Source organism: Zychaea mexicana (assembly GCF_025766255.1).
Source record: "Zychaea mexicana strain RSA 1403 chromosome Unknown BDB00scaffold_15, whole genome shotgun sequence".
In the NCBI taxonomy this organism is placed as follows: domain Eukaryota; kingdom Fungi; phylum Mucoromycota; class Mucoromycetes; order Mucorales; family Lichtheimiaceae; genus Zychaea; species Zychaea mexicana.
The window spans coordinates 484,715-510,023 of NW_026516678.1; the positions used below are offsets into that span (position 1 = coordinate 484,715).

Below are 25,309 nucleotides of genomic sequence, written 5' to 3' on the forward strand. Positions count from 1 at the left end.
CTTGTTGAGAACACACAAACATTTAATAACCTATATAACAAACAACAAACTCAATATGTCTTGTAGAAATAAAAGCGTAGTCTCTATAATGCCGATCCGCAATTCTTACCCCGCAGTAAGCCTCCCCCTAATTCTTTTTAAACTTGCAGCTCGTCGCTTTTGCAATTACTGTTTGTGTTTTAAACAAAAAATTGCTTAATTTCGACGAGGTGTATTCTTTTTTCTAGCTCAAAGTTTGGTAATCCAATATTTGATCGACCAAACATTTTGGGCTCGAGTTTATTCCTGGAACCTTTCTTTCACTTTCACTCTCACTCTCTCTTTCTCTCTTTCTCTCTTTCTCTTTACTATATATATCACCCACGGGTCCCGTGTGCACTGAGAGCTATGGATCCTCATCACAATAATCACGACACTAGGTATAGCCTTATCTATCATGCAGCAGCAACAGATGCTCCCTAGAATGCCCAAAAATAGAAACTAAATCTGTAAAGCACAACCACTTTACCCCATAGTATCGATGAAGTCATCCCAGTCGATATCCAAAAAGCATCGGGTGGCGATGACACATCGGCAGTAGCTGACAACGACCATTCAACAGCGACGACGAGTACGGTTGCGAGTTGCAACGGACAGCCCAACGTACTACCACAGGATGACGACGACGACGACAAAGAAAAATACCTTGCACAACACCAACACAGTATGCATTTACGATCGTTCGGTCGACCGGACATTCGTCGTGAACCACGTCGCATTTTCGGATGGACATTAGCACGGTGGCTGCTTCTCTTCTCCAACGTGGTGGTAAGAGTACTTGTATCATCATTGATTCTCTTTTATTATAACAATCGTATTATTTACATGCATGTAGTTACTACTTTATGGACTCTTTTTCGTCATCGGCTGCCTTATAACGTATGCTAAAGGTAATAAGCACAAGCTGAACAAAGTAGTAGTACCAAGAGAAAAAAGTGCTGATGGATTATATATATCTTGAATAAGGATACCAACGCGCAATTGTAATCGTTGTTGCCAATCGAGATATCCTGGCTGTAACCTTTACGGCCGCAATGCTGGCTGTAGTTACATCGATTGTCGGTCTAGTCGGGGTGCGATGGAAAGATCGCCGCATACTGGGAATCTACGTACTCCTGCTGTGGCCCTGCTTTGCACTCCTGTCTGCGGTCGGGTATCTTTCGTACAAGGGCGATGTCTGGAACCTTAGGGCCAAGCTCGGCATGCAGTGGCGATATGACTTTTCCCCACAGGATCAGGTCGCTCTGCAAGATAATGTAAGTTACTCTTATAAGGGCCCTTACTAAAAAGACCCTTTCATCTGAGCAAAAAAAAAGCAAAAACATATGTGGTGCTATTATAGACTCACAGTGCATATTTCTCTCCCCTTATCCATTGTGATCTTCCCCTCCTTCCCATATCACTTTATAAGCTACATTGTTGTGGTTTCGATAACCCACATGATCATGCGACCTACTACGACCGATGCTGGCCAGAGTCGCTGCTACCGGGCTGCGACTACAAGTTCTACCTCTTTGAGCACTATTTCTTGGTAAAAACCTACACGACAACGTTCTGTCTCATTCCGGTGCATATCCTGATTATCCTGATATCTCTTCTTTGTTCGAACCATGTGGATCACTTGTTCGGCACTCGGCCTCGCCCACACATTGCATATTTGGGCCGATTCCACGACTGGCGTGATTGGGAGCGGGATCATAATAACCGACTCTTAAAGGAGGGCTGCCACCACCACGGCGACGCTACTGAAAAACCAAAAAACGATTCTGTACTGACGCATGCAAGAACAACGTGTACAGATCGTCATCAGATCATAACACCTCGTCATTCTTACGAAAAAAGTTGAAAAACAAAGCATTTTCTTTTCTTTTTCGTCCGTTATCATCCATGAACTACTAGGCCCTAACCACCAAAAAACAAATAAAAAGAAAATAATGTTTGCAAATAGCATACATAGAAGAGTGTCATTATGAGTAGATTTGCTCTCTCAAGAACGTACACTTGCTACTTTTGCCCAAGGACCGCTGGAAGGAGCTGTTTATATATAAGATGATTGGTTGGAAAACGGACGTTTTACACCAGGTCCTCTCCCCCCTATACTGCAGAGAGAAAGTAGTCTCCCTTTTTAGGCGTTTTTATTGACTTGATCTAAAATCTAAGAAGGAAAAAAAAGCCTAAAAAGCAATAAAGCCTCCACATCATTGCCGGATATACAGTCATTTCAAAAAGTAATATCGCTGATTTTGAGTTTGACGTCGTGCAAAAAATCTTCGTGTGCAACAATGAAGTCGCTTGATCCAGCAATGAAGTCGTGACGAAGGTCGTTTATTTTTACTTGTCGCTTAGTAATTACCCAATAAAATTTCTTGGCTGTTATTTGGGTATAAATTGAGTGACACCTCCATCCCTCTTATCGTTCTCTTTTTTTCTTTTACAATTTATTTTACAGACATTTCGAAATGAGTATACAATTTTTTTACGAAGATGGGCAAGGGCATGTTGTTGATGAGCATGGAGTTGAGCCCATGGATCTTGTTGTTGACGAGGAGTTGTTCGCTATCGAGACGCTTAGTTCTCGAACACAATTCCTTAAGAATAAACCTCCAGAAAGACCTAATCCTGCAATGCATCCAACTGCAGTTGAAAGGAATAGTGAAGATGTTGATATGGAATTATGCAGTAAGCGGCGCTATACATTTTATTCTGATGAGGAGAAAACTAGATTCTTTCATCTATTTTTCAGTAAAAGCTTGAGTGCTTCTGCTGCTGCGAGACAATTAGGTATTCATGTTCGTACAGCCCAAAGATGGGTCAAACATTATTACGAAGACCCTGAAAGCTTTTTTGAGAAGAAGAAAAAAACAGGTCGGCATCGTATTCTTGGCGAGGAGCATGAGCAATGTCTTTTAAACTATATCGATGAGAATCCTTCTGCCGTCTTAACTGAAGTAATGGGACATTTACTACAGAACTTTGCAGATCTCACCGTTTCACGTAGTACTGTTTATAACTTCATGACAACTCAGTGTAATTTATCCATTAAACAGGCACAATTCCAGCCTGTGGAAAGAAACAGCGAGGAAAAGATTCAGTAGAGGTACGATTGGGTCCAAAAGTGGCAGCAAACTGACTTGGACTTTACAACAAACTGTGTCTTTCTTGATGAATCAGCCTTTCATATCAATTTGAAACGAGGTATGGCTTGGTCAAGGAAGGGAACCCCTGCAATAGTTACAGTGCCTACGACTTAAGCGAATTCAACATCGATTTTGGGGGCAATACCTGCCACCGGCTTAATTAATGTTAGCTTGAGAGTTCCAAAGCGTATCAAAAAGAGGAAGCTTGGTCATGAAACTAACGGTTATAGTATAGGAACAGTGACAGGGCATTATCTGAGCTTTTTAAAGGCAACTCTTGATGAAATGGACAAGTATCCCGAAATGAAGGGACATTATCTTGTCATGGATAATGCTCCTATTCATAGTTCAACCGACATTGGAAAGTATATTCACTCCCGAGGATACCGTTATGTATATCTTCCTCCGTATTCTCCTGAGCTGAATCCAATTGAGCAGTTCTGGTCTGTTGTCAAGAGTAAAGTTAAGAGAAATAAGTTTCTGGAAAAAGAATCCTTGATGACCAGAATCAGCGAGGCATTGATAGTCTTTATTTAAGCGATTTCAAAGGATTTGTTTCTCATTCTGCTAAATGTTTTAGTAAATGTCTCAACAAAGAAAGGTTATGAAGCTTTGACAAAACAGAAGTGTAAAAAAAAAGATCTTGCTCCCCACCTTACTCCACCTTACTCCACCTTACTCCACCTAACTCCACCTTACTCCACCTTACTCCAAGCTGTAGCCAATCAGCGATCCGCTTTCCTCACCTTACTCCACCTTACTCCACCTTACTCCAAGCTGCAGCCAATCAGCGATCCGCTTTCCTCACCTTACTCCACCTTACTCCACCTTACTCCAAGCTGTAGCCAATCAGCGATCCGCTTTCCTCACCTTACTCCACCTTACTCCACCTTACTCCACCTTACTCCAAGCTGTAGCCAATCAGCGATCCGCTTTCCTCACCTTACTCCACCTTACTCCACCTTACTCCACCTTACTCCAAGCTGTAGCCAATCAGCGATCCGCTTTCCTCACCTTACTCCACCTTACTCCACCTTACTCCACCTAACTCCACCTTACTCCACCTTACTCCAAGCTGTAGCCAATCAGCGATCCGCTTTCCTCACCTTACTCCACCTTACTCCACCTTACTCCAAGCTGCAGCCAATCAGCGATCCGCTTTCCTCACCTTACTCCACCTTACTCCACCTTACTCCAAGCTGCAGCCAATCAGCGATCCGCTTGCCTCACCTTACTCCACCTTACTCCACCTTACTCCACCTTACTCCAAGCTGTAGCCAATCAGCGATCCGCTTTCCTCACCTTACTCCACCTTACTCCACCTTACTCCACCTTACTCCAAGCTGTAGCTAATTAGCGATCCGCTTTCCTCACCTTACTCCACCTTACTCCAAGCTGTAGCCAATCAGCGATCCGCTTTCCTCACCTTACTCCACCTTACTCCACCTTACTCCAAGCTGTAGCCAATTAGCGATCCGCTTTCCTCACCTTACTCCACCTTACTCCACCTTACTTTTTCATTTTCTTCCCACACTTTTTTTTTTGTTCAGTTTATCGGCATGACAATTTCAATGTTACTGCAGAAAGTGTGTCCGTATTGTGACGAGAATGGCATTTTTGTGTGAATGGAAAATGTCAGACGACATATTCATCGAAAGCACGAGATTTTACTTTCCAGTCGTAGTAAATCTTATCAGTCTCCAAAAGGGTCAAAGCCATTCACTTCACTTGTTCATGAAGCTCAGGATGGCGGATCGCTTGATTTCACGAAAACCGAGTTAAGAAATTTATTTGTCATTAATACCATCTGTAAACAAGTATTGTAGAATGTGGTAAATGAGATTAACGTAACATATGGCACATATGCTATAAAATTTCTCACGTTTTTCATGAACGGTTGCAACGGTTGGGAGTCCACCAACTGTCATACATCATTTTTCTTTGGAATACGCAATTTCTTTATTTTTTTGTCATGAAAAATGTATGAACCAAGCAGTACAAACTAATGATAAATGGTGCATTTGCTTGGTGTAAAATCGGTAGAAGGCATGGGAGGCAAGGAATTTAGTGTTTTGACGTTGATGCAATGGCACCATGAGACATACGTCGTTTTCGCAGCAACGTTTTGATATTGGATTGGACGTAATCGAATGGTAAGGTGGGGTATTTCAAAGGAACTTGACGGGTCCTTTCCAATGACATATGAAGAGTCGCAAGAGAATAAAGATCATCGAGGTATCCCAAAATGGACATGATGCTTGGCTTGTTGGATGGCAATATAATCGTAACTAATTCGACAAAGACCAACATGTTTGGTTTCCTTGTCATGATATAAAATGTGGTTGACAAACCTAAAAAACATGTCAGCAGTTATAAGCTTTCTCGCCAAACATAATGAAAATTTGGGTATCTTACCGATGGTTTGAAAACAAATCACGGCGTTCAAATAGCTGGTATCCATCTCTGTCTTTGCAAACAATGCCAGTCGATAAAAATCGTTCATACATGACATGTCGTTTGCAGTGTCAAGTTTAATTTCGCCAAAGCAAAACGTTGACACATATTGATAGTGTTCGAATTTCTGTACGAAGTAATCCGGTCGCTTATCAGCGCACTCAAATCGTGGTAGGATGTTGGCACTAATAAAAAAAGTTAAAAGTGGTGTTCACATATAGCTTGATTCTTTCTTACCATTGGGCAAAATGTGAAGGGTTATGAGCAAATAAATGTTGAATTACAGGGTGGATGTAACCTGCTGTAAGATGGTTTTCTGATGACAAGCAAGGGAGGTCTAAATCCTTTAGAGTAGGAATCCTTCAATAAACGTTTGATACACAATGAATAAGAACAACAATATAATCTCGAAATGATCACTTACAGTCCTTCAATGGTGTCCTGCTATTAGTTGTCTAACTAATTATAATCTACTAGCTGTAATATAGATAATAAAATTGCTATGACCGGTATAACCATCAGTGGCCGAATTAATTATTGATTTACAATAAAAATAATAAAAATTGAATTTTTTTATTTATATTGGTAGCCTCCCATGAGAAAAAAAAGAGCGATTGTTTAAAGTACATAACAACAAATAAAAATGAACACAACACAACACACTGAACAACTCGATATTGAAATTAAAAATTTAATTAATAATAAATGGACTTTTCTTGATAAATCTTAGCCTGAAATGCAACATAGATTTAATCATAGAACAGCTATTAAAGATATGAAGAATAATACAATAAATGATATAAAGGATGTATTACTTAATAGATTTGGATTTATACCTGTATTTTATTTTCTTACAGTTTTATATGGAAATATTGAATATCTAGGGCCATACCGCGAGATTGAAAAAGGACTTGCATTATTATATCATATGGTATCAGGTGTATCAGGAAAGGATATGCATACTGTTATGCCATATGCAACATTTTATGATTTATATAAGCGGTTCTGGATTACTAACTATAATGAATTGAATAAAAAGGTAAAACAAGATCTAGATATTATGTTCTCATCACCATGTATTCACATTCTATTAGCAATAATAAACAATCCAGAGGGTTTTAAGAATGTTACACTATTTATTGATGGACATGATAGTAAAATAAAGTATTATAAACCAAATGAGTCACATTCACAATTATATTCATATAAATTAAAAGGGCCGGCTGTACGTACACAAGTTATACAGGATATGAATGAAATAATTACACATGTTTCAGTATCTGAAAAATGTGCTATCAGAAATGATGGTACTATGTTTATTAATATGAAACTATATAAAAAAATAAGTGAGGCAGATTGTTTAGGAATGGATGGTGGATATAACTTATTTATACAAAAGTTTAAAGATAATGCGACAGATGCTAGATATAGTTTTTATGATCGTAATTTTTTACATCCCATAAGAAAAGAACCAGGACAAAAGTTAACAATCAATGAGACATACTTTAATAACAAGTTTGGATCATTTCGTTCAGCAATAGAAGCACAGTTCTCTATGTTAGGCTCTAAATTTGAACGATTTAATAATAATCGTGCAGCATTGCAAATAACCAATATAAGATATTATAATATTCAGTTTCGTGTTGCTTGTATTCTTACTAATATATGGCGATTTGTAAATAAGTATAATATAGAGGTACAACCACATCATAAATTATGGTATGGAAAAGATTTTGAATTCCCAAGTGAGAAAAGCAAACTTGACTTAGTATTTTCAAATGAGCAAAAAGTAAATACTGAATATAACGAAATGGTTGACATGCAGCAGAAATTTCTACAGCTTAACATTAATCATAATCAATCAATAGATATGGCTATAGATAGTGAGGACGAAACTGAAAATAATACATCTAAACGCAAGAGAAAAAATCAAAGAGAACAGAGAAATATAGAACATAGTAATTCATATGAAATTGAGAAGATTGTAGGACATGTGTATACTGATAATAAGTACATATTTGAGGTTAAGTGGGTTGGATATAGTGTAAAGGATAATAGTTGGTTAACAGTTGATAAGTTTAATTCCGGGGAAATGCTACATGAATATATGGCCACACATGGTATTCAGCTCTAAATTAATTTCTTACTTATTTGCTTATTAAAAAATTTCATATTGAAACTGACTGCATCAACTTTTCGTTTACTTGCCCAATTATATTTATGTTTTATGCATTCATTAGTTATACTTGTACTTATATTAGTATCTGTTGATTTATTTTTGACGTCAGTTTCTTTTGTTATATCTATATCATCTATTATAGCCTGTTTTATATCCTTATGCTTTTCAAAATATTCTTTTGGCTGTATTTCTTCTACTATTTGCTTGTTTCTCCGTTTATTTTTAATGTGTCTTTTTTTCTTTTTACGTTTTGGTATATTATTTGGTATGTTGCAGTCACTGCTTTTCTCTGATTCAGATGTACTTACATCTATGTATTTATGTTTCTCTATATCTTCTGGTGGGTTTTCCCAATCAGTAGTATCATTTACAACATCATCACATTTTATATCATTAAACACATCTTCCCAATGCCTACAATCTACTGATGATGGTACCTTTACAGTTGACCATCCTCTATTATTTTGTTGAGGCGGATTATGTTGTTTATTGTTCTGTGTACTATTACTATTATGTTTTTCTTCTTGTTCCTTCATATATTCTTTCTGTGTCAGCTAATTCTTGTAGTTCCTCTACTGTTTTATCCATCGGTGTATATTTTTTAATATCATCCTGACCACTATTATGTGCATAACGGATAAATGTATGCTGATCTTGGTATTCGTTTTCGAATTCACCTTTGTATAAGTCCTCATACATATCCATGTTTTCATAATATATGAATTTATTTTCATAATCCTTCACCTTCATTGTGTATGGATTCCATATTATATGACCTTCACGGTTCTTATCAACATAGATAATATATAAACGATTGAGCGTTGGCTCTAACTCATATACTGATTTGTTTTTGTATAACATATGCGGCATATAGTTACTATTCAGTATTATTGGCATATTTTTCTTTTTAGTTATTGACTTTGTGAATTTGCCATTAAGTTTTAACCGTGTTCCTTCTAACATTTGGTTTAAAAATGTTAATTTGAAATCAGAACCTGTTTCTTCATTATACATAAAATCATGATCATCATCCTTATAATCTGACCAATCATTTTCTTTATTCATTAGATATGCTCGATGGCCACCTTGTTCTAATACATCAATGTTATATGTCTTACCTACATTTGATGGACCTACAATCCAGTATTGTGGTATCTTATTTTTACCACCAAACATTGTTTCAATCCCAAACATAGACCACATATGTAATTTATTTCCAGGGTTATTTTCCATATCGGCATCATGAAAGTAAGAATTTAAATTTGATTTTACAGTATCATATTTCCATAGCAATTCTGGATATATTTCGGTAGCCTTCCGCATATTAAGCTGCTTCGTAATTAATTGATATCCAAGTAACTGTTGGTGCATTTTTCTGGTCTTAACTTCATAATTTGGATCCATATTATAACAAATATAATCTTTTCCTTTCATACAGTAGCTAATGGACTTTTGTGGATTACCACCTGGTTTAATATTTAGAGTAACACCATTGATAGTAAAGAATTTACGTGCTGTTTTTGTGTCGAACTGCTCATTCATTTGTATCCATATATGAACATGTTTCTCACCAGTTTCTGGTGCAATTTCATCACATGCAATTGCCTTTTCAATTCGATAACCAATACGTTCATGTTTTATAAACCATTCCATGATTTGTTCTTTTGTTAAATGGAAGTCCTTACAAATATATATGAACAGCCCTTTAGTGTTTTGGAATCGGAATTCTTTGCCGCCCTGCGAGGAATCTGCACCAGAGGTGTTACCCTCTAACATTGCATCGGAAAATTGAGGATTTGAGGATTTGAGGAATTTTGCAAAAGCCCTAATCCGTCCCATTATTGCAGTATGGTTCTCGTCCCTTACTTCCTTTGTTATGTTAGCCTTTTTGAGGTCCTTTTCGAGTTCGACCCTTAGTTGGTCAGCAATTGTTTTTTCACTAACATCTTGATGATGTTCAGTAAGATGCTTTGCTCTTTCTATTAAGAGCGTCAATGTTATTCCTAAAATAGGAATAAATTCAGCCATAATGGCAATAAATGTGAGGAGGTTCATTTGGTCCATGTGTGTTTTCGTTGGGGTAGTTTTGTTGGAGTGCTAAAAAAAATATAACAAATATATTTTGCTTTATATTCTGTGGTATTATTTTTATATTAAAAAAAATTCAATTTTTATTTTTTTCAAAAATTTAAATGTATGCATGCCAAGACATTCATGCATGAATTATTTCAATAAAAATGAATTTGGCTATCCTGATATATCTTAGCTAATAAGTCATCTAGGGTTACTAGATCATATTAAAATCATCATAACCATGGCTGGTCCCCAATAGCCAGCAATACGTTTCGTTCTGGTTCAGGTTTGGATTTTGCCATTGTAAGGAGGCCAATGCGAACGTCGAGTATATCTTTGATGCCATCACGATATTCCTACACCAAAAAAAAAGACAGAATCAATCGTCAAAAATCATAAAAAAAGGTCTTTTTCCATCATTTTCCAACTCTTGTGCAAGCCGTCTTACAGTCAGTATGGCCTTGATCGCCCTGTGGTCTCTGGGTTGCAAGGTACGTCGAAAATTAAGCTCATCCAGCAAAGCCGTCCGTGTATTTTGTTGTATCTGTGGATCCATGATGTGTTCTGGAATATTGTTGTAAAAGTTACGTCGCTGGATGAAGAAGATCGATGACATCGCCCTATCGATGATGAAAAAAAAGCATGTTATCAAAGAGAAGAAAAAATAAACATTTGGTCATACAAAAGCTGGTGGAAGGATTGATCGAGATTGTTATATTTATGGCTGTTTTTGATGACATCGTCGCGAAATTCGTTGAACTTTCTGGTCACATTCAGATCCCTAAGAGTCCATTCACTGTTTGTATTATCTGCACCAGGAAAGCTATGCTGTGCGTCGCTACTAAAAGTACCAGTAGAAAACAACATAGAAAATTAGAAAAGAGTGTTATGAGACGATATAATCCATAGTGACCACTTACAAAACAAGATGTCGTTCGTTAACATGTTGTTCAAGCACTGGCTTCTCGTTAAACAAATCAATGCAGGATAGGCACATCAGTTTAACTACTGGTACGTGTGGATACACTTGATGCAAAGCCAAAGTGAATGGCTTTGACCCTTTTGGAGACTAACAAGATTTACTACGACTGGAAAGTAAAATCTCGTGCTTTCGATGAATATGGGCGTCCTGCTATTAGTTATCTAACCACTTACAATCTATTGGCTGTAATATGGATTGTAAAATTACTATAGTTGAGATAACCCTATATGGTCGAATTAATTAATTATTAATTTATAACAAAGGTAATAAAAATTGAATTTTTTTATTGTAATGGTAGCCTCATACGAGAAAAAATCAGAGAACAGAGAAGTATTGCATATAGTAATTCATATGAAATTAAGAATATCATAGGACATATGTATACTAATAGTAGGTATATATTGAGGTTAAGTGGGCAGGTTAGATATAATGTAAAGAATAATAGCTAGTTAACAAGTGATAAATTTTATCATTGAAAATGTTACACGAATATATGGTCACACAGGTATTCCACTCTAAATTAATTTATTACTTATTTTGCTCTTTAAAGAATCTCATATTGAAGCTAATTTTATTAACCTTTCTACTATATGCCCAATTATATTTATGCTTTGTATATTGTTTATTCATATCAATTTGTTCATTTTTGACTATGGTTTCATTTGGTATATCTTTATTATCGGATATAGTGTGTTTTATAGCCTTATGCTTTTCAAAATAATCCTTTGGCTGTATATCTTTTACTATTTGCTTACCCTTTTGTTTATTTTTGTTGTGTCTTCTTTTCTTTTTACGTTTTGGTGTACTATTTAGTGTGCTACATATACTGCTTTGTTCTGAATCAGATGTACTAACGTCTATATACTTATGTTTTTCTGTATCTTCAGGTGGGTCATTTCAGTTAATATTATCTGTTATAATCTCATCACATTTTATATCATTTATTATTTCTAACCATGGTTTACAATCTGATGGTAGTAATGCTTTTACAGTCGACCATCCTCTATTATTTTGTTGAGGCAGTTAATGTTGTTTATTGTTCTGTGTATTATTACTATTATGTTTTTCTTCTTGTTCCTTCATATGTTCTTCTGTATCAGCTAATTCTTGTAGTTCCTCTACTGTTTTATCCATCGGTGTATATTTTTTAATATCATCCTGACCACTATTATGTGCATATCGGATAAATGTATGCTGATCTTGATATTCGTTTTCGAATTCATCTTTGTATAAGTCCTCATACATATCCATGTTTTCATAATACAGTCAACCCCCGTTAATGTCAACCCCGATAACGTCAACCCCCCATAGCGTCAACTGATTCGCTGGTACCCTTTCAAATTTAGTAGTTAAAGATTTTGCCTATTCTCTACCCCCGGTGGTGGTCAACCCTCGATATGGTCAACACTTTTGCTGGTACCCTGAGGGTTGACGTTAACGGGGGTCGACTGTACATGAAATTACTTTCATAATCCTTCACCTTCATTGTGTATGGATTCCATATTATATGACCTTTATGGTTCTTATCAACATAGATAATATATAAACGATTGAGTGTTGGCTCTAACTCATATACTGATTTATTTTTGTATAACATGTGCGGTATATAGTTACTATTCAGTATTATTGGCATGTTTTTCTTTTTAGTTATTGACTTTGTGAATTTGCCATTAAGTTTTAACCGTGTTCCTTCTAACATTTGGTTTAAAAATGTTAATTTGAAATCAGAACCAGTTTCCTCATTATACATAAAATCATAATCATCATCTTTATAATCTGACCAATCATTGTCTTTACTCATTAGATATGCCCTGTGTCCACCTTGTTCTAACATATCAATGTTATATGTTTTTCCAACATTTGATGGACCAACAATCCAGTATTGTGGTATTTTGTTTTTACCGCTAAACATAGTTTCAATACCAAACATAGACTACATATGCAACTCATTTCTAGGAGTATTTTCCATGTCAGCATCATGAAAATAGCTATTAAGATTAGATTTTACTGTATCATATTTCCATAGTAATTCTGGATATATTTCTGTTGCCTTTCTTATAGTAAGCTGCTTGTTAATTAATTGATAGCCAAGTAATTGTTGATGCATTTTTCTAGTTTTAATTTCGTAGTTTGGGTCCATATTATAAGCAATATAGTTATTTCCTTTAATGCAGTAACTGATAGATTTTTGTGGATTACCACCTGGTTTAATATTTGGAGTGATACCATCAATAGTGAAGAACTTACGTGCAGTTTTAGTATCAAATCGTTCATTTAATTGTATCCATATATGCACATGTTTTTCGCCTGTTTCAGGTGCTATTTCATCACATGCAATTGCTTTTTCAATTTTATAACCAATACGGTCATGTTTAGTAAACCATTCTAATATCTATTCTTTTGTTAAATAGAAATTTTTACAAATATATGTGAACAAGCGCTTAGTGTTTTGAAAGCGGAATTCTTTCTCACCCTGTGAGGTAGCCACACTGGAAGTGTTATCATTTAACATTGCATCAGAAAATTGAGGATTTGAGGATTTGAGGAATTTTGCAAAAGCCCTAATCCGTCCCATTATTGCAGTACGGTTCTCGTCCCTTACTTCCTTTGTTATGTTAGCCTTTTTGAGGTCCTTTTCGAGTTCGACCCTTAGTTGGTCAGCAATTGTTTTTTCACTAACATCTTGATGATATTCAGTAAGATGCTTTGCTCTTTCTATTAAGAGCGTCAATGTTATTCCTAAAATAGGAATAAATTCAGCCATAATGGCAATAAATGTGAGGAGGTTCATTTGGTCCATGTTGTGTTTTCGTTGGGGTAGTTTTGTTGGAGTGCTAAAAAAAATATAACAAATATATTTTGCTTTATATTCTGTGGTATTATTTTTATATTAAAAAAAAATTCAATTTTTATTTTTTTCAAAAATTTAAATGTATGCATGCCAAGACATTCATGGATGAATTATTTCAATAAAAATGAATTTGGCTATCCTGATATATCTTAGCTAATAAGTCATCTAGGGTTACTAGATCGTATTAAGATCATCATAACCATGGCCGGTCCCCATAGCGTCTGACATTTTCCATTCACACAAAAATGCCATTCTCGTTACAATACGGACACACTTTCTGCAGTAACATTAAAATTGTCATGCCGATAAACTGAACAAAAAAAAAAGTGTGGGAAGAAAATGAAAAAGTAAGGTGGAGTAAGGTGGAGTAAGGTGAGGAAAGCGGATCGCTGATTGGCTACAGCTTGGAGTAAGGTGGAGTAAGGTGAGGAAAGCGGATCGCTGATTGGCTACAGCTTGGAGTAAGGTGGAGTAAGGTGGAGTAAGGTGAGGCAAGTGGATCGCTGATTGGCTGCAGCTTGGAGTAAGGTGGAGTAAGGTGGAGTAAGGTGAGGAAAGCGGATCACTGATTGGTGCAGCTTGGAGTAAGGTGGAGTAAGGTGAGGAAAGCGGATCGCTGATTGGCTACAGCTTGGAGTAAGGTGGAGTAAGGTTGGTGCACCTGCTGTGTCATTTTGGACCAAACTACAGACCATCATCTCTGGCTTCCTCTCTCACCGCATGTTTCCTCGCATTGCCCTCTCTCGCCAGCTACTACCAAGAGACCAAGGGGGTCTACAGTTCCTTGATCCACGCACACAACAACACGCTCTTCAATTACACTGGATTCAGCCACTGATCAATTACCCAAACGGTGCTGCATCGTGTTCCCTGGTGGTCCCCTACATTGCTCACCATCTGCTGAGCATTGGATCAGAACTACCCGACCACCGTTTGCTGCTCGCATTCCCGGAAACACGCCCTCGTTCCCTACAACAACAACCTTCAGCAATCGCATCACTTATTCTTGCTTCAATCGATCGAATCCAACTAGCACCATCATCCATTTATATCCCACCAGCGCTTGTACTCTGTTTGCCTAGTCGCGCAATATGGGACCCCGGTGACAATGCCGAAGTCAAAGACCTGCTCCGTTCGCCAAGCCTCAAGAAACTGAAGGTATCGGATCTGTACGTCTTTGATGCTACTCCTAGTTTATTACGACGACGTCTGCCACATGACGGCCCCATTCGCCACCCACGTGTCACTCGCCGGTTTTTCGAGGCCATGCAGCATGGCCGCATCATACTGAAATACTTCTTCAGTCGCCTTTGCCTACCTGCATCCCACCCGTTGGCCCAACATAACGGACAGCTCGGCACCACCACGGATGGTGACGTGATGCGTCCCCTTTTCACAGATCATCTCACGGATCAAGGACTCACCACCCGTAGTTTTCGTCGTCTTTGTTTGAACAATACTTGTGCAACACCACACCACCCGACACTCAATGCTAGTCGTTGGCGTCAATTTTGGCATAGTACGATGCACCATTCAGCCTGCAATGTCTGGTATCGCGCACTTCACAACACGCTTCCCACTGCCAGCCGTCTCCACAGTATTGTACCAGACTTCATGCCAAGCCCGCAATGCCAATTATGTTTAGGTTTCGTTGATACAACTCGTCATTTTCTCGTTGATTGCCCACTTCGGTGGGCCGTATGGAAGGAAGTCTGGGGCTTGGTTTTTTATGCTGAGCCTGATCCCACTCTCCTCCTCAACTTCATCATCAACCTGGACTGGCCCGTTGCCCCTGCGTCCACCACACAACTACGGACCATGGTCGTCCAATCCGTCCTTTTGGCATACTGGCGTGTCTACTGGAGCTGGATCTTCGACCGCGTCCCTTATACTCACTCAACTGTGGTCTCACTGGCACTGAGGCTGCTTGCCCAGCTTCGCCACCCCAAGATCACTGCCATAGACTAATAAGTCCATTGTCACCCCTCTCCGCCCTCTTTTATTATTTTGTATATTCCTCTTTTTCTCTTATCTCCAACACACCTCTGCTTTGTACGTGTGACTTGGATTAATAAATTTTGGCCTACCGGCTCATACAAAAAAAAAAAAAAAAAAAGGTGGAGTAAGGTGGAGTAAGGTGAGGAAAGCGGATCGCTGATTGGCTACAGCTTGGAGTAAGGTGGAGTAAGGTGGAGTTAGGTGGAGTAAGGTGGAGTAAGGTGGAGTAAGGTGAGGAAAGCGGATCGCTGATTGGCTGCAGCTTGGAGTAAGGTGGAGTAAGGTGAGGAAAGCGGATCGCTGATTGGCTACAGCTTGGAGTAAGGTGGAGTAAGGTGGAGTAAGGTGGAGTAAGGTGAGGAAAGCGGATCGCTGATTGGCTACAGCTTGGAGTAAGGTGGAGTAAGGTGGAGTAAGGTGAGGAAAGCGGATCGCTGATTGGCTGCAGCTTGGAGTAAGGTGGAGTAAGGTGGAGTAAGGTGAGGAAAGCGGATCGCTGATTGGCTACAGCTTGGAGTAAGGTGGAGTAAGGTGGAGTTAGGTGGAGTAAGGTGGAGTAAGGTGGAGTAAGGTGGGGAGCAAGATCTTTTTTTTTTACACTTCTGTTTTGTCAAAGCTTCATAACCTTTCTTTGTTGAGACATTTACTAAAACATTTAGCAGAATGAGAAACAAATCCTTTGAAATCGCTTAAATAAAGACTATCAATGCCTCGCTGATTCTGGTCATCAAGGATTCTTTTTCCAGAAACTTATTTCTCTTAACTTTACTCTTGACAACAGACCAGAACTGCTCAATTGGATTCAGCTCAGGAGAATACGGAGGAAGATATACATAACGGTATCCTCGGGAGTGAATATACTTTCCAATGTCGGTTGAACTATGAATAGGAGCATTATCCATGACAAGATAATGTCCCTTCATTTCGGGATACTTGTCCATTTCATCAAGAGTTGCCTTTAAAAAGCTCAGATAATGCCCTGTCACTGTTCCTATACTATAACCGTTAGTTTCATGACCAAGCTTTCTCTTTTTGATACGCTTTGGAACTCTCAAGCTAACATTAATTAAGCCGGTGGCAGGTATTGCCCCCAAAATCGATGTTGAATTCGCTTTAGTCGTAGGCACTGTAACTATTGCAGGGGTTCCCTTCCTTGACCAAGCCATACCTCGTTTCAAATTGATATGAAAGGCTGATTCATCAAGAAAGACACAGTTTGTTGTAAAGTCCAAGTCAGTTTGCTGCCACTTTTGGACCCAATCGTACCTCTACTGAATCTTTTCCTCGCTGTTTCTTTCCACAGGCTGGAATTGTGCCTGTTTAATGGATAAATTACACTGAGTTGTCATGAAGTTATAAACAGTACTACGTGAAACGGTGAGATCTGCAAAGTTCTGTAGTAAATGTCCCATTACTTCAGTTAAGACGGCAGAAGGATTCTCATCGATATAGTTTAAAAGACATTGCTCATGCTCCTCGCCAAGAATACGATGCCGACCTGTTTTTTTCTTCTTCTCAAAAAAGCTTTCAGGGTCTTCGTAATAATGTTTGACCCATCTTTGGGCTGTACGAACATGAATACCTAATTGTCTCGCAGCAGCAGAAGCACTCAAGCTTTTACTGAAAAATAGATGAAAAAATCTAGTTTTCTCCTCATCAGAATAAAATGTATAGCGCCGCTTACTGCATAATTCCATATCAACATCTTCACTATTCCTTTCAACTGCAGTTGGATGCATTGCAGGATTAGGTCTTTCTGGAGGTTTATTCTTAAGGAATTGTGTTCGAGAACTAAGCGTCTCGATAGCGAACAACTCCTCGTCAACAACAAGATCCATGGGCTCAACTCCATGCTCATCAACAACATGCCCTTGCCCATCTTCGTAAAAAAATTGTATACTCATTTCGAAATGTCTGTAAAATAAATTGTAAAAGAAAAAAAGAGAACGATAAGAGGGATGGAGGTGTCACTCAATTTATACCCAAATAACAGCTAAGAAATTTTATTGGGTAATTACTAAGCGACAAGTAAAAATAAACGACCTTCGTCACGACTTCATTGCTGGATCAAGCGACTTCATTGTTGCACACGAAGATTTTTTGCACGACGTCAAACTCAAAATCAGCGACATTACTTTTTGAAATGACTGTATTTCCAATGAAAAGTGTAAAGATGTGTTACATATCTCGGTTAAAGGGCATTAGTGTTGTGGATTAGTAGGAGTGGATATATAGACAAGCCGTCAATGTTACACACACATACACTTTACGTGAAGAATTATACACAAGCCGATTGAGGCTTCTTTTATGCATACTACTGAATGCTTGTATGTCCTTGGATACACAGCGTATAGAGCAGTATCTCTAGCCGGGGCTTGTCACCATGGCTGCTATATCAACGGCAGCTTCTGGGATCATAGAGACAGCAAGCTTGGGGGCAACCAAGGTAGTTTATTTCTCCGAAATAGGCTTGGTCTATTACCCTTCTTTAATACCCTTTTTTCCCTTCTGCCTGGCAAAAAAAGACACTCCTTATTTACTCAACACACACAAAACAGAAAAAAAACCTCTTTTTTTTCTTGTGTTTTTTATTTGGACGCATTTCTGTCGCTACTGGTATGGTACTTGATGTTTATACATGGAGGGCATGGACACAAAGGAACGACCCACGATGGTCTTTCCTTTCATCAATGCGTCATCTTGCAAGAAAAAATAATAATTGGGGGTGCGTGTGGGGTGGGGGTGGGGTGGGGTGGAGAAGAGTTGGAACCAACCTTTCTGTTTCCGTGGGGTGATATGGAAAGAAAAAAGATATGGATAGAAATCTCGCTCATTGGGCAATGACAACTGAATTGACACATTGATACTCTCTCTCTCTCTCTCTCTCTTTTTTATGCACTTTTTTGTAATCTCGGGTTTCTAGTGGTTTTTTTTTTGCGCCAACTCGAAACAACTTTTTCGAAACCAACACAACACGTTTTTTTTTGTGTGATATTTTTTTTATTACGCTAACTCATTCGCGGCCACAAACTTTTTTTTTTCGCTCTTCTTTTTTCTCTCTCTCTCTCTCTCCACTCAACTCGCTTTTGCACTCAAACGAGACACATTAATTAACTCAACCACGACACAAAGATGATGCTTTATAAATTAGTCGTACTTGGAGATGGTGGTGGTAAGTTACATACAACCCGTGGGCTTTTTTTTATTCGAAAAAAATCTTAACGTTTTTTTTTTATAAATAGTTGGTAAAGTAAGTATATAGTTATTTCACAAGCGATTACGACGAGCGATACGGGCCCGGTGAACTAGATTTGACGATACCGGCTGCATAACTAACTTTTTTTTCTTGCTAAATTTGCAAATGATAGACTGCTTTAACCATCCAGGTAAGGCAAACAAAAAAAGAAGATAGAAAGTACAGCCAAGTGTTATATGACAACTAATGACAAGTATCAATCTGCTTACCATAATGATATCTAGCTCTGTCTCAATCATTTTGTCGGTAAGTCTTTCTGGAAAGGATAATAAGAAAAAAAGTCTATTCGTATATGCTCACCCATCGCTATGTTCCATTTCATGTAGAGGTGAGTTTCGAGAAAAGAAAGAACGGGAAACAAGTGCATATATACAACAAATAATGCAGTAGAGCTCAACAGGGATGAAACACATAAATTAGACTTACGACCCGACGATTGAAGATTCATACCGCAAGCAAGTCGTGATTGATGACCAGCCGTGCATTTTGGAAGTCCTGGATACCGCTGGTCAGGAAGAATACACTGCCTTACGAGATCAATGGATCAGGTATGGGAGTGGGGGTTGGATAAAGAATAAAGGGGAAGGGTGGTGCCTTAAGGGAGATATAGAGAGTGTGTGTCTATCTATCTAACTATCTAACAACGCCTTTTGTAATAGAGACGGTGAGGGATTCTTGCTTGTATACTCGATCACGGCACGCTCTACATTCGAACGCATCGAACGTTTCCGCGAGCAGATTTTTCGAGTGAAAGACGTGGACAATGTGCCACTCATGTTGGTTGGCAACAAATGCGACCGAGTGACAGAACGCGAAGTGACCCGTGAAGAGGGCATGATGATGGCACGACGATTGGCTTGTGATTTCATCGAGACCTCAGCAAAAACATGTGTCAACGTCGAGCGTTCCTTCTACCAGGTTGTGAAGATCATCCGAGCACAACGTGAAGGATTACGTACGGGTCCCAAGGGCAAGAGCAAGAAGGAAAAGAAGAACAAGTGCTCGATATTGTAAAAGAAAAAAGAACAGGAACCATGTTACCGGAAAGATCTTTCCAGAGATGTGCCCACACACATACACACACACACACACAACAACGACGATCTAAACTCACGCAAACACTCGCATATCACAATCACAACTTCGACATTGACATTCAAACATTTACACTTTTTACCTTCCAGCAGAAATGTTCTTTAATTGGGATACCCTGTCTCTCTCTCTCGCTCTTTCTTTCTTTCCACCTTACCACGATTCTTCTATCTATTCCACTTTTCTTTTCTTTTTCATATTCTCGAACTTATTCTTTGTGTTTGAATCAAAGCACATTTTTGTTCCAAATCCAACCTTTCTTTTTCTCTTTCCTGTCGAGTAGCACTCTCTTTCCCCTTCTCGTTTCTTCTCCCTTTTCTCTCTATCTCCCTCCCCCTTCCACACACTCACACACACAGTCCCCTCGGTAAACTCCCTTTCTATCTTTCTGTTTCTGCCTAAATAGTACATTATTCACACTCACTCAAAGTCCATGCTAATGATCTTTTTCCCTTTTGTAACGGCGTTTATAATAACAATAATGCTTATTTCACGAAACAACAACACACTTTTGGCTCTCTGCGTTTCTAAACCCTCTTTGCTAGTCACCGCATATCCATCGTATATCACAAAATTCCCAAATTTATGATGCTATTATATACCCACGCGTACCATAATGCATGAGTTATCATACATCTCATGTTAAAACAATGAGCATACTATATAATGGGCTGAGTGAACTTCAAAGAGACCGATCCACACAGAGTACGTTGTAATCGATCAGGAGAGCATAGATAATGTGCTTACTGTTCGGTCCGCGACGTAAAGGAACTTTATGCTCTACTAATACCAATCGGTCTATTATACGTGCCGTCATCACCTTACAAGGGGGGGGGGCTATTGATAATTGAAGAAGGGGGTGTGTCGTAGGAGGGACCGATGGTCACTGATTAGATTTGGGAAGGGATGATTCTCTTTTGAAAAAGACAATAAATACTGTTGTTGTAGTTGATGATCCTTTTGTAGGGAGATGAAACACGATGGCAAGTTATAAAAAAAAACAGAAAAGAGCATGTAATACATAATGCGGTGTGTGGCATTTTACACCATCTTTATTATTGTATGTTCTGTCACATATCTCTGCACCCCCTTTCTCTCGATCATTTACCAAATGAGCCTATATTTCATTCATTCGGATTTACACTCTCCCTCGTTTCCTTTCCTTTCTTCTCTCTCTCGTTTCCTTATTTTTGACAACTCTCTTTTTTTTAATATCGTCAATAATACATAGACTATGGGTAAAGCACAGAGCAAGCTTACGACAGAACAACTCGTTGATTTACAGAAACATACTTATTGTAAGAAAGAATATCTTTCTCCTTGATCGAATCGGCTGGCTGTGAATTACTACATTTTGTGGTGGTTGTGGCGATAAATGCAACATGCTAACAATAATGCGTTCATGCAGTTGACAAGAAAGAACTCCAGCAATGGTATATTGTCGTCGTGCTTACATAGCAATAACAAATCGTGTTGTTCCTTGTGGATATTATGTATTTAATACTATCATCCAGGTACAAAGGCTTTCTCAAAGACTGTCCATCAGGCCAACTTGACAAGACCGAGTTCCAAAAGATCTACAAACAATTCTTCCCTTTTGGTGATCCCTCTGGCTTTGCCAATTATGTGTTTGACGTATTTGATGATAATAAGAACGGTGTCATTGATTTCAGAGAATTCATCTGCGCCTTGTCCGTTACGAGTCGTGGACGGATAGATGAGAAGCTCCTCTGTAAGTCCCTCTATTCACATTTTCCCCAATTATTTGTGGTTAGCGCGATTCATCCCAAATAAACAAACATTTTAAACAAAATGTATCCAGGGGCTTTTCAGGTATTTTATATAAAAATGATAGCAAAGAATGTCATTTAAATCAGAGTAAAGGTGTTAATAATTTTTTATCTGTCTTGCACCTAAAAAAACAACAACAGCTGTATGATATAGACAATGATGGACGTATAGCTCGTGACGAGATGCTTCGTATTGTGGAAGCCATTTACAAGATGGTTGGTAGCATGGTAAAATTGCCTGAGGACGAGGATACTCCCGAGAAACGAGTTCAAAAGATCTTTGACTTGATGGATTTGGCAAGTATTTTGGGCTCATTGTTCTTTTCTCCTCGAGAAACTGCATCCCCACATCCTACAGCTTATAAATATTGCACCAGACTAATATAACTCTTACATATTCAAATGTATATATAGGATAAAGATGGTGCTTTAACAATGGCAGAGTTCAAGGAAGGATCAAAGAAGGACCCTACAATTGTACAAGCCCTCAGTTTATATGATGGTCTTGTTTAATAATATTATAATCAGTCCCCTTTATAATACTTATATAATAAATGCTATATATACTATATATAAAGCTGTTGCTAATCACTCGATGATAAGAACGTGGCGGATCTACGTACATATCCAGCACGTCTGGTGGCAAAGGCTCCTGGGTCAATCTTGAGTATTGCATACGCGCCCCAATCCCAAAGATGTGTTATTGCCGATGCATTGGACATCTTTCCGCCAATAAGCATCTTCTGTTTTCCCTGCATGTTTCGAAACCTTCCGCACGATGAGATACCAAGTACGAAACATGTATTTTTATGTAGTAGACGGTGTAGATACTTTTAAAGCCGTCGATGCCGCCTATTGATCGCTATATTACCTACAAAAGTCGTTGTGTATATCATATGAGTAATAACCATTGTCATACATGGCACACCATCACCATCATCATACGCTACTTTTTTCTTTTTGTAGACTTCTAGCAGCAACAACACATCATCGAGCGGCGGAGCACCCATTTCCTTTACCTGGAAAATACTCAACGATCGGTACCAACAACACCATCTAGAGGGAGCTCTCAACCAAGGATCGTATCACTAGAGAAATTGTGTGACAGTGTTGTATATGATGAAACTACTTGCCCTGTCCCATCAAATATAAACGAACAAAGTGTTCGACATTCGTTTTGACAAGTTCTCCTGTGTGACAACACACTAAATTCTCCCCTCGAAAAAATACGCCTCGTCGTTACCTTTGCACCCAGCCAGCTAAAACAGTTAGAATAAGGTGTCGGAGTAGCTAATGTCTGCATAATTTTGGAATGAGATTTCTGAGCATGCGCAAAAGCTTTCGTCTTTGTGGTTTTGGAAGCTGCTTCCGTATCAGCAAAGCTCGATTCTCGCTTCTGCCATGCTTCTTTTTTTTTGTGAGATTCGTTGAAGAAAGTGTCGTTTGGAGGAGTCAGTCAGCTGTATATGATGAGCTAGGCGATCCATGCCGTGCGCGTACGATACTGTAAAGAAAGAGCGAGACCCATCGGCGTAGCATACCAGCTCGAGTACGTATTTTTTTCTGTTTTGTGTAACCAAAAAGCCCTATTTAGGCGCCTCATATAAAACAAGTCCCATTTAAGATAGCGCTTCACTGCCAGTATGGTACGCGGTGCCAGACCAGGATCTCTTCACCCAACCCACATAATCCACATGGCAAGGTAAATTCAATTCGTAACGCGGAATGCCAGTTACCCTCCCCCTCTTCATCGTCCCGCTTTTATTCTTTTAAAGCTTAATACCCGCTCTCAATCTATTTTCTTTTCTTAGAGGGCTCTAATGTATGGCAAGATCAACGTGCAAAGTCACGTTTTCTACAGTGTAAGTATTGTACTTTACGGACCTCTCTTTAAGAAACGTTGAATCTCTCTGTAGGGTGCAATCATTCTTAACTTTTTGTCTGGATGACGCTGTTTTTTGATATAGACTATGCTGCGACGGTACGGCTTTACAATGGTATAGCCCGTATTGGTGCTCCATTTGTGGTCAACGTCAACCGTGCGGTTGTTGACTGCTTTTGGATGAACCATGGAGGGAGACATTCCTACCGGCATCGCTGCAATGTGATTGTAGTGAGAAGTAGGAAGATCTCTGCTACGGGCTTCCTGGTAACAATATCTTAGCCCATAAAGAGGTCGCCCCAAACAATGTGCTTTAGGGAACCTTGAGAGAGACGGACCTGCCGGCATAAGACTAAGGCAGTCTTGGGTAGGAATGCTCTGCTATGGGCTAGGCGTGCATCATTATGGAACTTCGTTCGAAGCTGTCTTGATGCACGGCCGAAACCGACCGTCGCTAAACATGGCTGCTGGACACGCCTTCCTGTAAGTATAAATTATCTTCTTTTACCCAACGGATTTGTTATCTCACTTTCTACTCATCTTATAGAGTCCATCCTTCTTGTCTCGACCTCCAACTTAGGCTTCCCATCCTTCGACGTGTACCCTTCGACGTGTTTTGTCTTTTGTGGCAACGAGGGCTGCTGAAATAGTATCTTACTCTCAACCATGCACACTCACACACTCACACACTCACACACTCACACATAGGCCTTTTTGTTTGTTTTAACTATTTGGTGTTCGTCAAGGAAGCACACGCCGTCAACGTACTTGGTACGCCAGCCATGGCTATTCAAACGACTGTTCCTGAACAAGATGTTGCCGCATCGCCTTGCCGATATATATCTGATGTATGTACACTGCTGGATTGAATCTTGGGCTGCCATGCTGGCAAATACGGGCTAACCAAAGCCATATTAAGAAGGCACCAGCTTATACTAACCACACATCTATTCATCACTCTTCTTTTTGTAGAGACGACAGCCGCTTCCATTCCACACCATCAACTTATTTTTCTCTACTTTCCTCTCCTTCTCTTCATCCTTTCAATGTACTTTTATTTGTGTCTGTTTTTTCAATGTCATTTGCATATTCCTTGTATCGATCTTCACAATCTTTTCTTTGCACAATAGCATTTCCTCCGATAAATCATTGTTAAAGTTTATCTCCACGTTTTCGCATGGCTTCTTAGCCTATTATTTAGCAGCTTTCAAGATTTGGTTCGGTCAATCTTCTACTTTTAAAAAGCAATGGGTCTGTTCGAATTAAAAGACGATTCAGCGCCGCTCTTGTATTTATATCATAACAGCGAAAATATTGATTTCACCTGGATGTAATCCTATCATTGATTTGGATTTCAAAAGTTGCGGCTGAAAGAGAACATGTCCATAATAACTGCCCATAGAAAATACCAGCAGGGACACAAGATTTACGGCTTGCTTCCTTGCTATGTAATACGCACAGACGCAGTTAGCACCATATGCTGGCCATTAGCACGATTGGATTCACATAAAGACTTAGGGTCGTACTGATATACACAGGTCGATCACCGTCAAGGTCAACCTCGTTAGCGTTAACT

At 38.9% G+C, this 25,309-nt stretch overlaps 4 protein-coding genes across 4 annotated transcripts; 3 read left to right on the forward strand and 1 right to left on the reverse strand.

Annotated features, from left to right (window-relative positions):
* Positions 1-705: 705 nt before the first annotated feature.
* Positions 706-1,885, forward strand: BDB00DRAFT_758684 (uncharacterized protein; the record flags this gene model as incomplete). Its single annotated transcript, XM_053119077.1, has 4 exons — positions 706-807; positions 875-929; positions 1,006-1,295; positions 1,451-1,885. 4 exons carry the CDS (start codon positions 706-708, stop codon positions 1,883-1,885), a joined length of 882 nt encoding a protein of 293 aa, XP_052982600.1.
* A 3,355-nt stretch (positions 1,886-5,240) lies between these two features.
* On the reverse strand, positions 5,241-5,760 carry BDB00DRAFT_758518 (uncharacterized protein; the record flags this gene model as incomplete). Its single annotated transcript, XM_053119063.1, has 2 exons — positions 5,241-5,527; positions 5,592-5,760. Coding segments are annotated over 2 exons (456 nt in total), but the record flags the coding sequence as incomplete, so codon positions are not given.
* A 13,085-nt stretch (positions 5,761-18,845) lies between these two features.
* BDB00DRAFT_785756 (small GTPase superfamily) lies at positions 18,846-19,983 on the forward strand (the record flags this gene model as incomplete). Its single annotated transcript, XM_053120557.1, has 7 exons — positions 18,846-18,885; positions 18,956-18,963; positions 19,082-19,099; positions 19,194-19,215; positions 19,296-19,297; positions 19,390-19,517; positions 19,629-19,983. The coding sequence occupies 7 exons, from the start codon at positions 18,846-18,848 to the stop codon at positions 19,981-19,983; spliced, it is 573 nt and encodes a 190-aa protein (XP_052982602.1).
* A 1,312-nt stretch (positions 19,984-21,295) lies between these two features.
* Positions 21,296-22,364, forward strand: BDB00DRAFT_893762 (calcium-binding protein NCS-1; the record flags this gene model as incomplete). The annotated part of the gene is made up of 6 exons (XM_053128498.1): positions 21,296-21,359; positions 21,470-21,494; positions 21,576-21,793; positions 21,884-21,894; positions 21,993-22,152; positions 22,273-22,364. The coding sequence occupies 6 exons, from the start codon at positions 21,296-21,298 to the stop codon at positions 22,362-22,364; spliced, it is 570 nt and encodes a 189-aa protein (XP_052982603.1).
* Between the last annotated feature and the right edge of the window lie 2,945 nt (positions 22,365-25,309).